Consider the following 13,939-nt stretch of genomic DNA (forward strand, 5'->3'; position numbering starts at 1 on the left):
GTCGGATCCGTGAGCTGCCGCGCTGGGAGCCGGCGCCTCGGAAGGTGGTTGCTCGCTCCGTTGCTGCGTCCCGACCTTTGGGCTACCTGTGAGGGACACTGCTGAGTGTTTCCCTCCGTCCGTTCCTCCTAGAGACGCCCGGCTGTAGCTGCGGGGTGGCGTAGGCTGGCTCCCTCACAGCCTGGCTCCCTGGCGGCCGACGATGAGTTTGACCCCTTCGAGGGGATGCCTCCTGGACTTGCCCTGGGAGGACATCTTGGTCCCGCACATCCTCTGCCATCTGCCGCTGCAGCAGCTCCTGGGCCTGCAGAGGGTCAGCAAGGCGTTCCAGGCGCTCGTCCAGCTGTACCTGGCCAACATGCGATGTTTCGACTCTAGCCAGGTATGGGGTGGCTCTGGGGCTGGGGGGCTGTCAGTGTGCTGATGTGGGAAAACCTGGCTCTGAGGGGACAGGGAGGCTTCTACCTGGGAGCTTGGGCTGGTGGCTTGCGTGTCTGGCTGGGCAGATGGGCTTGGGGAGGAGGGGTGGTGATTCAAGGCCTAGCAATGCTACTTCTGCCTTTAGCAGAGGTGTGGGGAGGAGTGAGCCTGGAAACTCCACCTAGACCATTATGGGGCAGCGGCTCATGAAAATGTAGCCAGCTTCAAGGTGGCACGGCCTGATGACTGTCACCAGGGGTTATGCAATGGAATGGGTTTAGCAGGTGATGAGGGGAAGCTTATGCCCATTCTGGAAAACATTGTCTGAGACCTGTGCAGTGGTGGCTACTGCTCTGTGATGACTCAGTGGCCTGTCATAGAGGTTTTGGAGAGCGGAGGTAGGGAACTTATTGTAGATGTATAAATGCAGAGATGATGGAGGAGGAGAGCATCTCCCAGGTTATGGCAGCAGCCTTGACACGAGGTGCTCTGTGGAGAAGAGCTAGGTGGCACGGTTTGCTCTAGGACTCAGGGTGGCTTTGGTCACCTCTGTGTCACAGTGGAAAAGAAGGAAATGGGACTCTGGGAAGCATTAGGCTGAGCCATGCCAATCTGAGGTCCCTGAGGATGCCTCACTGTTACTGGGTTCCCCACGCAGATTGGCTCGGCTGTCCCTAGAGCTGCTTTCCTCAACCTGCTGAAGGACAACAAAGTGCTGCAGCAGCTGGTGCTCCAGAACTGCTCTGACTGGCTGACGGATGGGGAGCTGCTCCCAGTCATCATGCAGAACCACCACCTGCACCACATTCAGCTGAAGGGCTGTGCCCAGCTCAGCTGCCACGCGTTGATGGTCATCTCGCTGAACTGCCCACACCTGAGGCGGCTCTCCCTGGCTCACTGTGAGTGGGTGGACAGTCTGTCCTTGCGCAGCCTGGCCGACCACTGCAAGGCTCTGGAAGCTGTGGATCTGACGGCCTGCCGGCAGCTGAAGGATGAGGCCATCTGCTACCTGGTGCAGAAGTGCAGCAGGCTCAAGTCTCTCTCTCTAGCTGTCAATGCCAACGTGGGTGATGTGGCAGTAGAGGAGACTGCCAAGTGCTGTCCTGAGCTGGAACACCTGGACCTCACAGGGTGTCTGCGAGTCAAGAATGACTCGATAAGGTATTGAACGATGTGGGAAGTAGGGTGTGGAAGGCCGGTGTCCAGGGCGGGTAGATGAGACCTTGGGAGGGAAGTCTTGGAGCAGAGCCGCTAGCAGGCCCTCCGTGCTACTGAAAGCAAATTTCCCAGCATGTTGTGGAGGGTATCTGACCGTGTCCTTTTGATTCTCTTGGACCACCATGGTGCTGTTTTCAAAGGATGTGCGTGGCTGCTGGGAATGGAAAAAAGGTTTTGCTGATAAGTTATGCATATGGGAGTCTGGCATGCAACCTGCATGTGCTCTGTCTTGTCAGGGTTCTGGCTGAGTACTGTCCCAAGCTGCGCTCGCTGAAGGTGAAGCACTGCCACAATGTGGCTGAGTCCAGCCTGAGTATTCTCCGAAACCGTGGAGTGGAGCTGGATGTGGAGCCTCTGCCGCAGACGGCTCTTGTTCTCCTGCAGGACATGGCTGGCTTTGCCCCTTTCATTAACCTCCAGATCTAGAACTGCTGCTGCTATCGGGAGTGGGGGGGCAACATGTCACTGAGATCCCTGGTGGACGCCGGAACTGGTTGCTGCTGAGATGTGCAGAGGGAGAAGTTGATCCTGTTGGTGAGGCTGGCCCAAAAGGGGCTCACTCTTCTCTCTGGAGCTGTTTAACAGCCACTGCACATTTGTGAGTGAGCTCTGTGTGTGCCTCCTGGGAAAGTAACTCCCTCTAAAGCAGTGTGGAGACAGTGAGGGACTTGCAGGAACACCATAGTGCTGAATAGACCAGCTAATACACAGGATTTATTATTTGTTGTATTTTAAATTTCAAAGTTGCAGTTCTCCAGAGAGCAGGAGAATGTTTGATGAGGACTGTGGACTGTCATCTTCTGAGGAACTTGTGTAGGACATGCCAGCAGAGCTGTTGAGAACAATCCACGCTAGCTGGAGTAGTAAGGAGAAAAGCTGGCAGCCCTCATTCTGGGAGGTGAGCTCTGGGAGGAAGGCAGTGTGAGCCCAGCATACATGTGCTAACCCAGTGCCTATGGCAGGGTGCTAGGTCTGCACAAGACAGTAACAGTTTTCTAGGGGAATATGCTCCTAACTGCAATTTCAGTAGAGGAAAAGCACCAAACCTCATTGTGCTATTGCTGAGAGCGGTTGGTTCTTGCTATTTGTTTCTTCCAGATTCTGATTTACATCTCTGTAGTACCAAGACCTGCTCCTACATCCTACTCTATGTTGCACAGCTGTAGGCTTGTCATACAATAGGGGCCAGAAATGGCAATTGCCAAATGACCTGGCCATACTGTCAGCTGGAGTTCATGGAGTGCTGCAGGTTGTGTTAGCAGGGAGAGCTTAGCTCTTGTTTAGAGGCTAGCCTCATCATTTGCATCTAGTAAGTGGTCTATCAAAAAGTAGCTACTTGTAGTAAACAAGATGAAAGTAGTGGTTAGGAGCTGACTGCTCCTTGAAGAGGGATCAGAGGCAGGGTCTGTAAAGCATGTGCATGCTTCGGCTGAAATACACACCAAGTCACACTGTCTTTATTAACACTTGCACTCAAAGCAACAGTGCACAGAGATTTCTAAAAAGCTTGCTGCAAAACCACAAGCTACAATTTTTAGATCTAATGTCCCATGCAAGGAATAGCAGAGAACGCCCAGGCTCCCAACAACCATTGTGGTGTGCCCCAGGGGCAGAAGGGCAGCTACACAAGGAGAGGAGACTTGACCTTATCAGCTAGGTTAGTTCAGGAAGCTGAAAGCAGTGTCCTGGCTCCTAGGTTAGTTCCAGTTAGTGTTGGGTAGGGGAGTCCCTTCATCCCTACTGCCACATGTCCATCCTCCACACCTGGTCAGTGAGGTGGCTGCTGAAGAGCAGGAGGACATGGCCGTCAGTGGAACTTGTACTTCCTGGCTGGTTTGAGGCTGATGTAAGTTTTCTTCATCTCCTCACTCTCTGGCTTCTTTATGTCTTTGTACCTCTCTCCCTTTGTACTCACCACCTGGTTATCGATGTAGCGGATCAGCTTCTTGGGAGCCTGGAGAGGAAAGACATAAACATCATGTGGACAGCCACTGCTGGGGAAAGAGGGTGACAAGTGTAAGCTTGTGCTTGGGGAATAAGGGAAAAGCAAGACTAGGTTGGGATGAGTTACCTGTCCTTTATGTTGGGAGTCTTAGCTAAAAATGGGAACAAAGTGGTCTGAGGAGGGGGCAGAGGGGGAAAAGCTGGAGGGAGCAGGAACTAAGCTAGTCAGGAGTGCCAGATAATCACAGACCCTGCAGTAGCACCTGTTAGCTGACTAGTTCTCCTCTGAGACTACCTGCTGCAAATTCCCTTGTGTGTTATGCTGCTCTTTAGATGTGCAGCCTGCTCTTTAAACCTTGTAGCCAAAGGCATTCAAACTCCTGGTGAGCTGGAACTGCACTATTCTCACCTCTTTCGGTGGAGCTGGTCGATGTGTTTTCTGGTCTTCTGCACTATCCACCATCATATATCTGAAATACAAGATGCAGTAAGTGAACAGTGCAACGTGCATTGCCTAGGGCTATTCACAGCCTTTATCTTTAATTCCCTGTCTGGTTTGGGGCTGTGCAATGTGTCCTACTTGTGTAGATTGCAGCTAGGAGCATTTAAGATTCCTTTCTGAATGAAATGGGTAAGAAGAGTGCCACCCTTCTGGTGAGAATTCAGAATTCTCATGGAATAGCTGGCTGTATGTGAATGGTATCAAAACCCTAGGCTGTTGAGAAAGCAGATAGCCTCCTTAAAACTGAGGGAGGTGCTGAGGTCGGCGTGCTTTGCCATTAGGACAACTTTGCTCCTTTTCACTTGCTGTGATGGCAGCCAAAGGAAAGGCCACAGGGCCAAACTGGCTGCTTCTGCCCTGAAGAGATGGTATGCTTTTCACACTCCATGGGCTACTTGACAAGGAGTTGAGTTTGAGCTGGAAGCAACTTAATAGAAGCATCATCTCACTCCCTATTTAAGAGGAACACCAGAGCCCAAGCATTTGCTTGCTGTACTGCTGAATTAGTATTGAGACTTCAGAGCTGGTCTGTAGGTGGACAGCATAGCTGACCACAACTTCTCCCTCAGTAGTTAGCGTAGTTGTTCCTGTGTATTTTCAGCTATGGTGATCTGCTCTCTGTACCTGTGCTTGAGTGATGTTTGAAGTACAGGATGTTGCCAAAATGTCATTAAAGTTCCTAGGAACTTAACTATCAGCTGGTGTTGGCTTTTTTTTATTTTATTTTGTTCCCATGCATTTTACTCTGAAGCAAGCCTGCACTGAAAACAGGCACAGACCGTTATGTTATCTGGATGGCATTCTGCTTTGCTTTTGTTTTCCTATACCATCAGTTGTTTACATCCTCAAGGAGTAAAATGGTGGAAAAGATGGCTGGATAGATGCATTGAGTTTGTGTGCCCACAGGAGGATTCTCATGAAAGCTGAGATCTTGAAGTGGATCGATTAAACCATACTGCGGGTTGTCTATTGAGAATTAAATGCGTTTGGAAATGAATAAAGGTAAACCAATATAAAGCCACTTTCATTCCCCGGAAGTCCATAGGGAGACTTTAGAGAGGTTTCCTTAAATGCACTGAACTTGCACCTTCAACAACTGAGATTTGATCTCTGTTGCTGTACAGTCTCTCAAAGATATCTTTAGACTTATTTGGACACTCTCCAAGGGTAGAGGTATGAATGAGCTGCTGTAGTTCTTACAAGGCACCATGTGTTACCTGAGCTGCAGTATGATGTTTGTGCCTTGAACCTTTAACTGGGACCTCAGATGACAACACTGATTTACAGTATATATATGTATACAGTATACATGTAAGAGATTTTTTGAAACCTTGCATAACCAGTGCTGTGACCCCACTGATGGAACTAAACTGTGTGCCAGAGCTCTAAAAGAAAACCCATTCTGCTTTCCTGTCTAATCATTATACTTGTGCTTGAATGTGTTTCAGGTATACCCAGATAAGCTTCACACAGCATCTTTTCCAAACATCATACACTCCAAGATCTTCATAGACCATACTGCTATTCTGACCACCATAACCTTTCACAAACTGCTAACTCCTTCGCTGTCCAAATTCTTCTTTTCTGGGTACTTACTTCTGTAAGATAACCTGCTTTAGTTCCTCATGGTTGGGCGCTCTGCGGGGCCGCACCAACTCCTGTGAAGAAACAAAGCAGATGTTTGAGTAGCAGAACATAAAGGGTGCACAGCTGCCCTGCTCGCTCAGCTAAGCCCAGCTACTGATGCAGTACTACCAGCTCATGGGGGAAGTGAGGTGCCAGACACAGCTCCTCTGGCTTGGTGTATGTACAGCCTATGCTTGGAGAGCTAAGGAAGAGGGGGGCATTGTTTTGGATGATCTTTCTGGTATGTTGCTGGAAGCGTAGAAAGCTCCTGCACTCACTTTCCATTCCAGCTGGAATATATGTATTTAAGCTCTGCTCATTGACCTGTGCCACCCAGCTCGGAGTACAGTACCTTCACATTTGCACCTGCTGTACCGATTTCCACCTTGTCTTCCACAATTAACTGCACTGCTTCTTCCAAGTTACCCAGGGCCATCGCTAGTGCCTTCTCTGCCTGGCTTACAGTACAGGCCGGGAACATCTCCAGCAGCAGCTCCACTCCACCCTTCAAGTCATCGCCTGCCTAGTTGGAGCAAGAGACAGAGATCTGATTTTGCAGAGCAAAAGTATCACTGCAAAGTTGGGAAATTCAACCTGCTGTTATCTGAAGACTCTCTCTCACTATAAAGGTGAGTATAAAGTCCTTTCTTGAAGCTAAAAGGACATCGTATCCACAAGGGGAATGCACCCCTTAATCTCTTCTCCCTGTATTTCAGTCTTCTTTGAAACAGGCTTTCTGTGGCCTGGCTCATCTGTGTGGTCCTGCTATATATCTCCTTAGGAATAAATTTTCTGGGCACTGTGGCTCAAATGCTTGAACTCCTTCCCTTGCAAGGTTCTCTCTGATCACAAAGGGATGACACTCCTAAGCACAGGGACCTCTGGCTACATCAGAAGGAAGCACAGAAACAGCATTTCCTAGAAGGGCATGGACAAAATGATTGAACTGCAGAGCAGTAAAACACCAGTACTGAAGAAACAGCAAGCAGAGCTTGAGGTAAGGAGCTGGGGGGGATTTACTAAGTGCTGCAATGCTTGCAGTGTGGGTCATGCTGAATGGAGCTGCAGAACCAGGACTGCTGCCAATGACTCACTGTGGTGTAGCTCAGTACACAGCTTATGTCATTGAAGGTGGGATGGGTGTCTTCAGGACTGACACTCAGATATGACCACTAGATGCTGCATCACAGCTAGGGAGATAAACAGTAACCAAGCTCAACTGTGAATGGAACAGGGGGAAGTGGGGTGGAGCCTGGCTAGCGCTACAGAGGCATCCTTACTGCACTCTGGGATCTTGGAGAGCAGTAAGACAAGCTTTCTTCTGCCTTGCTGCCTCAGGACTGGAAATGATGAGCCAGAGTGACAACTTGTGTTCTTCTGGCAGCACATAACTTTCCACTTGAACACAGTCTTGCTCAGGCCATACAATGGGGTGATTGCAAGCTTCAACAATGCTGTGTCACAGCCTATGCTTGTGGTTAATGTTGGAGCCAGAAAATGCCTTATGTGGTACTAGTAGGCTGGTGCTAGGGGATTCTGTCACCCTGCTCCACTGTGAGATGTACATACCTGTGCCCCAGCTCCGTCTGTAGGTGTGCACAGCCTTTCATCTTTGCAGACTCCAGCTCCAGGCTCCTGGCCTTTGGTCAGGTCTTCAGAGGGCACTTCTGTTCTGCTTTCCACAGCTTTTTGGCTAGGTTTTTCTTAAAGATACAGTGATATCTACTGAGGATCAGCCCCACTGAGTACAGAGCTCTATGCTTTCTGTTAGTATGAGGCTGTTAGTGCACTATCAGCTGAAGTGAATCTTTTCTTAAATGAAAAGACAGTGGAAAGCACTACTGTTCTTGTTGCCTTTGGTGAGTATAGCTGCAGCCCTACTCATACTGACCTGCAGGAAGGCAGTGCTAACATGCTGGAGTGTCTGAGCTCTGCGTTCCCATGCTTTGCCAGAGTAGAACTGCTTTTGAATTCTCAGGCCTCTTACATTTTGGCTGTGGGTATTTATGGTATTGTTATTAAGTATCTAAGAATTTCCTGATATTTGCTCTAACTTTGAACCAAGGTGTTATTTTGATTTTAAATCTAGCAAAACACATTGGTGGTTCCCAAGCTGTGTGTAACCCAGCACGCCTTGTGGTCAGGTTACTCTGATGCATCTCTTTTTATAGGCTCTTTCTGTGTCACTGTAAGAATTATTTCACCTGTGTTCTATCCTATCTGAAAGGCTACATCATGATTCTCAGAAGGTAGGATGCAAGACACTAGAGCAGAGCAGTAAGTTTTGTCAATTTCAAGGTGTAACTCACCTTTGTTACGTGCTTCACCAAGCCTTTCTGAGAGAGAGAACATCATTTCACAAACATTCCCACTGCAAGAGACAGATGCTGAATAATTAGGGTGAGGAATTAAAACACTAGCCTATCCCACTTGACTTACTCTTCATAAAGATATGAGCTCGATGGGAAGCCCAGTTACCAAAACTAGCATTCCAGATAGCCAAGTATCTAACCTGTTAACTATCCTGGGATTAGGATTTGTGCATTCAGACAAAGCCTAGGTTAATCGTAATGGTACAGGTTCAGTACCAATACATCACAATCTGGACATAACAAGAATTCATGGTGCTGATGTGGTTGGGCCAGGCCCCCAGTGCATGGCATGCACATACAAAACAGTAGCATTCACACACCTCTGAATTTCTGCAAAGCCAGGGATATATGCCTCCATCATTTCCACAAAGGTGTCCATGTCAAAGGTTTCCTCAGAGGACTCTGGTGAACCCAGCTCTTCCAGGACACCCGTAATGTAAGAGAAGAAAACTTCATCCATCCCACTGGAGAAAGAGAACACGGCACAAGTAAGCAGCGTCAACAGGACCGTTTTCTTTCTCTCCATCTCTGTTTGCGTCTGTTGCATCGAATAGAACAGCAGAAGTACCTATGTGGACTTTGGTGGACCTATGTATCTTAGCTTACAGGCAGTTGCCACCGTAAAGCCAAACAGTAGGTGGTTAGTGATTGAGTGGGAAGCATTTATGGATAAATCCAGGAAACTGTGTTTTGTTCACCTTCCTAGGCAGGACTCAATGAAAGCCACTGCATCTGTCTAGATGCTGCACCCTTGTGGATACTTCAGCTGAGCTATCCAAAATATTTGAAGTGCTCAAATCCTGATTTTTGTGTTGACTGGTGTTCTAGGTGATGTCATTATGTTTTGTCAAGTTACAGCTCCCACGTGATGCAGTGTTCTCTGCTGACCCACTTGCGTCACTGCTGCCAGTGGCTACCTAACCAGTTGCCTCAAGGCAGCTGTATCTCTACATGTAGACAGATTTCAATATAGGGAGAGCTGTGACACAGCAGTGTACTGCTTGGAAAGCCTTCTGGGATTGTTGTAGATGAAAGGAATTCCATATTCTAACATGTACTACTGGGCAGGAAATTAATCATCTTGGTCACCAAAAAAAATGACACTGCTAGTCTGTAATGCTGAAACATAATTCAAGGATTTACATCAACACCTGTACAAATTATCTGCATCCTGGATATGATTTAAGGAAAAGCAAGACAAAATGCAGGAAAACTGCAAATGTTCCACTTGGAATTTAGTATAATGTATAGAGGGACAGTTAATCCAGAGTTCAAGCTAAAACAATACCCAACATACCTGAGGTCTGCAGCAGGGATGTGGGACTGGATGAAGCATGTCAGTGTGTCTCTAATGATTCTTTCAAGTTCCATGTCTCTTTAAATCCTTTTCTCTAAAAAAGAGGAGAAAAAAGAAAATTCCAGGTAATTTCAAAGGCATGCAGTAGATATCAACAAGATCAAAAAGCAAGCGTGCTCTTCCCATCAGAACAATTCATAAATTCCTCCAATGTGGCTTGTCACCCCTGGTTAACAGCAGTCAGATACTGGCAGAAAGCAGTGTGAGTATCCACGGGGAGTACCAGCCCAAAGAAACCCAGCCTCTCAGGCATCTCCTGCTTGTGTTAATGCTGACAATATGCAGCTGCACTGTACATTTAAAATGTTCCTTTTAGGAAGTAAAGATGGAAATGCAGATATGCCCAGCTGCAGGACCTTAGAGACACCTCCTGAGCAGGAATGCTGTGCTGTCTGGCAGGGAAGTGGTGGCTGTGGGTTTGTGTGCTCACTGCAGAAAGGGGTGGACCTTTCATCTGCTAAGTATTCAGTGCTGCTTGAACTCCAAAATGAGTGGGAAGAAGGGTAACGTCTCTTGGAGAAAGGAAAGCCTTGCCTGGATTTTACAGGAAAATACCAAGCAGGGCATAGACAACTAGTCTGCCAGCCAAAATATCAAAGGTCTCCAGGTCAGGCATGGAGTTGCAGTGGAATCCTGCCCAAACAGGAGTGTTGTTGTGCTTGGTAAATGAGCCATTCTACAGGCAATGCAGCTGCAACAAAGGTCACTTGATAACCCAAAGCTCTCAGGGGAGTTCTAAGAATCACAGAGCTCCCACAGAAATAAAGGCAGAGGGAGCTGCCCACAGTCCTCCTTCAGCTGTCAGACGTGGGCCTGGACTGGATCTGGTGGGGAAAAGCTGTTCCTCAGCTGCCCCTTCACATTTGGGTCTAAAAAAACTGCTGGGTGGGCAAACTCCTGGTGTAAGCAGAGTTCTTCCTGAAGAGGAAAGCTAGACATGCATATATAGAAACTGTCATTGGCCAAAAAGTTTCCAGGCTACAAAGGTCATCTGTAAAACCTTCTTTATATTTGACAATCACATCAGGCAACAAACACTGAGTTATCAATGCTGTACCACTGCATAACCAACATACACATATTAAAACTCAGCATGTGCATAGGAAAAGCCATGGGAAAGCATCACTGGAAAAGACTGTTTGCTATTTTTAAAAAAAGCTACTTCACAGAAGTATTTGCTCTCCTGTAGCTTCAGTTAGAGAACTCCCATTTAACAGTATTAGAAAAAAACAACTGTTTTCAGGTAGGAGCTCTTCATGCAAAGAGCCCAAGTGAGCTCTTGTGTGCTGCTTTTGTTTTCATTCCTGCTGTAATCCTTTGCTTGCTTCTCTCAGTGTTGCAGATGTCATGGCCTGCAAGTGGTGGCAGCTAGCTGTAAAAACTACCATGTGTAAAAACATATTCCTGCTGCTCATTTCTTGTTTTTGCATTCTGCGTGTTCTCTAGTGATGTGACATAAATAAAGTGAACTTTGTTATCTTTACAGTGTACCTGGAAAAAAATGTGAGCTTTCTTCCAACTTTCTCAGATATTAAGAAAAACAGTGGTAAGATTCTGAATTTCAGTGATGGCAAGAATACTGTCCTATGCACGTGGGTTTTTTTTTCCAAATTGGAAGCTGAATGACCAAGCCCCCTAAAATTATACTTGAACAAGTCCAAGAAAAGTAACCTTCCTTTCACAGAAATAAGAGATGGAAGATCAACATATACCAATAAAAATGTTTTTTCTACCATCAATCCTGTCAAGAAGAATGCTCGCTTACTTCCTGCTCGGTCTTCATAACATCTGGTGAACTGGAAATCTAAAAGATTTTGTCCGTTTCCACGAATAAGCCAATATTATGTAAGAGATACCATATAGTAACCAGTAAGATTTTCTGACAACCCAATTACCTGAACAACAGAGCACAATTCACCATGTCAAAGGCGCTTTTGTGAGGTTCATAAGTTAGCTGCTGGTAATTTATTCTGATCAATAGAACAGGTAAAGTCACTCATCTCCTTAATCAAAGGCAAACGTCAGACTGGGACAAGAGAAATAGCAAAAAATAATTTAGAAATAATTTAGAAATAGTATTGTAGAGATAGGAAGTTACTAACTGGTCTTGAATCCAACAGCCATAAGAAATACTGTTTTGAAGTGTCTGAAATTTTTCAGATGTTTTCCTGCAGAGTTAACTATGCTGTATCTGAATAAAGGCCATTTCCTTCTGTCTACAAGAGGAAAGAAGGCACCTGGTTCTCACCACTGGGCATAAATTTTCTCTGGCATCTCACACAAATCCATCCACCAGCACACTCAAGATTTAAGGTTCATATCCAGAGAACCCAAGCTGCCAACGTTAGCTTGCCTTTGAAGAAAGGAAACCTTTTAATGACAAAAGCAGTCTTACAATGAAGGATAGAAGGAGGTGAGGTGAGTTCTTCATGGGTCAGCCATTGCCCTTTGCTTGGGGAATTCATTTCTGCTCCTATAAAATCACAGGGACAAACCTTCTGAGAAACAAATGCACTTGCATTTAATCACATATTACAAAGTGGGAGAGATTTTATTCCCTGGTAAACAGACTTACAATACTTAACATCTTGGGGATCTGTAATGCACAATGGTCTTGGCCAAATGAGGCTTGTGGAAGGTAAGTTCTGATGGTCCTCTGGCCTTTCAGATTTAGTGGGTACTGAAATAAAGGGATCTGATTAAAAACTTGGTCACAAATATCTTAAAATGGATTATTTGGGGAAGAAACTGGTGCTGATGTATGTTCTCTCTGCACGTATCTCAATTTAGAATTCAGGACACCAAAGCACCTTATATAAAATACCTTCAATTGCCACATTGTTTTCAATGGTGATCTGTAATAGTTAAGAGGGAGATTTACTAGAAGGCCTTATCTTTTGTGCAGTTCTGTGGAGGAGTGGTTTATAATGCGCTGCAAGATCTAAAACTCAAAGGCAGGAGAAAGTGCTTTCCCAAGGGCACAATTGTACTGAAGAGGCACTACTGTTTTAAACTTCCAGCCATAATTGCAATGCAGCTTTTAAGATCCCTTCTAAAGTCAGCAGCTGATTCAAATATGTCTATGAAGGTCCCACTACACTTGTTGTTGTAATGTGGGCTTGATTTACCATGCTGCACAGGATCTGCTTTTTTTAGTTACATTAAATTTGAGAAAAATTGGCTTCCTTTTGTACAACACCATATGAATCCACCTTTCTTCAAAAAAAAGGACAAAAATCTGAAATGTCTGCATGTCAGCTAGATCATTTCTGAAGGCTCTTTAAACTCAAATTTCCATAACTGTTCTTAAATGGTCAATGTGGCGTGATGGGAATGATTGACACCACTTCGGATTTTATATTAACATGACAGACTTCAATTTAGGAAAAGTTTTCTGAGCTAAGAGGAGCTGCCATTTGGATGTGTATCAACTTTTATGAGACTGTAAAGTTGCATAGTAAAGAGCTGAGGTTGCTGCAAGTGGACAGAGGTGCACGCTGTAGGCCTCCAATGCAGATTACAGAAAACGCAGGTAAAAATGATCTGGTTCTCTGGCTTTAGAAGGTTCTTCTAGCTCAAGTTTAAGTAATTTTTTGTGAGTAGTGATGTTACAGGGATGGTTTACTGTGTTCTCTCTGACAGTTGTTATGAAGGTAAATGGCACTTCTCATGCAGCTGAGCGTGCATGTGTGCACACGCTTGGGGAAGCGTGGGTCTCTGGGACACCAGGCGCCCTCAGTACTGCCAGTGACAGCCTCAAAGGAAACCGTCCAAGCAAAAGACAAACCTCTGGGGAAGATGTAAAGCTGCATCTACATTTCACCCAACTACTGTGCCTCCTGAAACTACTGGCTTCAAACTTTCCAGACTGCATAACACCTCGCAGACAATTCCAGCACACCTATTTTTTATTTTTCTTGCTGAAGATGTCCCTGAAAGGACATCTGCGGTGCGGTTGCTGTGGGAAAGCAGGCTGAGATCGCTGAAAACGTTAGCACAACTAAGTGCTTGCGCTGTAACATTAAAACAAGGCTGCTGGTAACTCAGTCCCTGCCGCTATGTTACACCTCCCGCCCCGGGCCCTTACCTGAGCAGTATGACAGGCCCAGCTCACAGCCAGCGCTTACAGACCCCTGCGGTGCGCACGGGGCCAACAGCCCATCCTGCGACCCGAACTCGGGAGGCCTTCGCGACAAAGGAGACCTCGGTGAGCCGCGTGTGGAGGACGGCGCGTTTCTTCTCTCCTGGCACACGGCCGGCGCTTATCCCGAGCCGTAACACCGGACCTGGCACACGGGCGGAGCGACTCTGGGTGCCGATCGCCGCTCACTTCCCCTCACTGCATGGCAGCGTGCAGCCGCCGGTCGCACACGGGCTGCAGAGGATTTCCGCCAGGCCCAGAGTTACACCGCACCGGGCTTCCCGCACACCCCCAGTCCCCCGGTCCCAGGAGCGGCGGTGCCACAGGGTCCCCGCGACAACGCACGGCCCGAACCGCCT

The 13,939-nt window shown here is 46.9% G+C and overlaps 2 protein-coding genes across 9 annotated transcripts in view; one reads left to right on the forward strand and one right to left on the reverse strand.

Moving 5' to 3' along the window:
• The first annotated feature begins 37 nt into the window (after positions 1-37).
• FBXL15 (F-box and leucine rich repeat protein 15) lies at positions 38-2,182 on the forward strand. Its single transcript, XM_003207944.4, has 3 exons — positions 38-382; positions 1,079-1,581; positions 1,875-2,182. Exons 1-3 carry the CDS (start codon positions 203-205, stop codon positions 2,062-2,064), a joined length of 873 nt encoding a protein of 290 aa, XP_003207992.1. The 5' UTR covers positions 38-202; the 3' UTR covers positions 2,065-2,182.
• Positions 2,183-3,068: 886 nt separating this feature from the next.
• The window catches only part of CUEDC2 (CUE domain containing 2), an 11,095-nt gene continuing 224 nt past the window's right edge, over positions 3,069-13,939 (reverse strand). Inside the window, exons 1-11 of one of the 8 annotated variants that reach the window (XM_010714436.2) lie at positions 13,527-13,933; positions 12,015-12,119; positions 11,835-11,912; positions 9,380-9,473; positions 8,403-8,546; positions 8,020-8,081; positions 7,280-7,413; positions 6,063-6,233; positions 5,681-5,742; positions 3,992-4,052; positions 3,069-3,592 (exon numbers count right to left, since the gene is read on the reverse strand). In XM_010714436.2, the coding sequence (XP_010712738.1) occupies positions 3,446-3,592; positions 3,992-4,052; positions 5,681-5,742; positions 6,063-6,233; positions 7,280-7,413; positions 8,020-8,081; positions 8,403-8,546; positions 9,380-9,453 (855 nt within the window). In that variant the 5' untranslated portion in view covers positions 9,454-9,473; positions 11,835-11,912; positions 12,015-12,119; positions 13,527-13,933 and the 3' untranslated portion in view covers positions 3,069-3,445. Of the gene's footprint in view, positions 3,593-3,991; positions 4,053-5,680; positions 5,743-6,062; positions 6,234-7,279; positions 7,414-8,019; positions 8,082-8,402; positions 8,547-9,379; positions 9,474-11,334; positions 11,466-11,834; positions 11,938-12,014; positions 12,120-13,526; positions 13,934-13,939 lie in introns of those variants that run through there. The other 7 variants (XM_019617601.1, XM_010714435.2, XM_010714437.2 and 4 more) reach the window with 7 other exon arrangements.

Source organism: Meleagris gallopavo, chromosome 8 (genome assembly GCF_000146605.3).
Source record: "Meleagris gallopavo isolate NT-WF06-2002-E0010 breed Aviagen turkey brand Nicholas breeding stock chromosome 8, Turkey_5.1, whole genome shotgun sequence".
NCBI lineage: Eukaryota > Metazoa > Chordata > Aves > Galliformes > Phasianidae > Meleagris > Meleagris gallopavo.

What these genes read in the sequence shown, in the direction of transcription:
- FBXL15 (XM_003207944.4), top strand. Translation starts at nt 203, where the DNA reads ATGAGTTTGACCCCTTCGAGGGGATGCCTCCTGGACTTGCCCTGGGAG. An exon ending in GATGTTTCGACTCTAGCCAG is followed by an intron (nt 383 to 1,078) that starts GTATGGGGTGGC and finishes TTCCCCACGCAG; the next exon opens with ATTGGCTCGGCTGTCCCTAG. An exon ending in GTCAAGAATGACTCGATAAG is followed by an intron (nt 1,582 to 1,874) that starts GTATTGAACGAT and finishes CTGTCTTGTCAG; the next exon opens with GGTTCTGGCTGAGTACTGTC.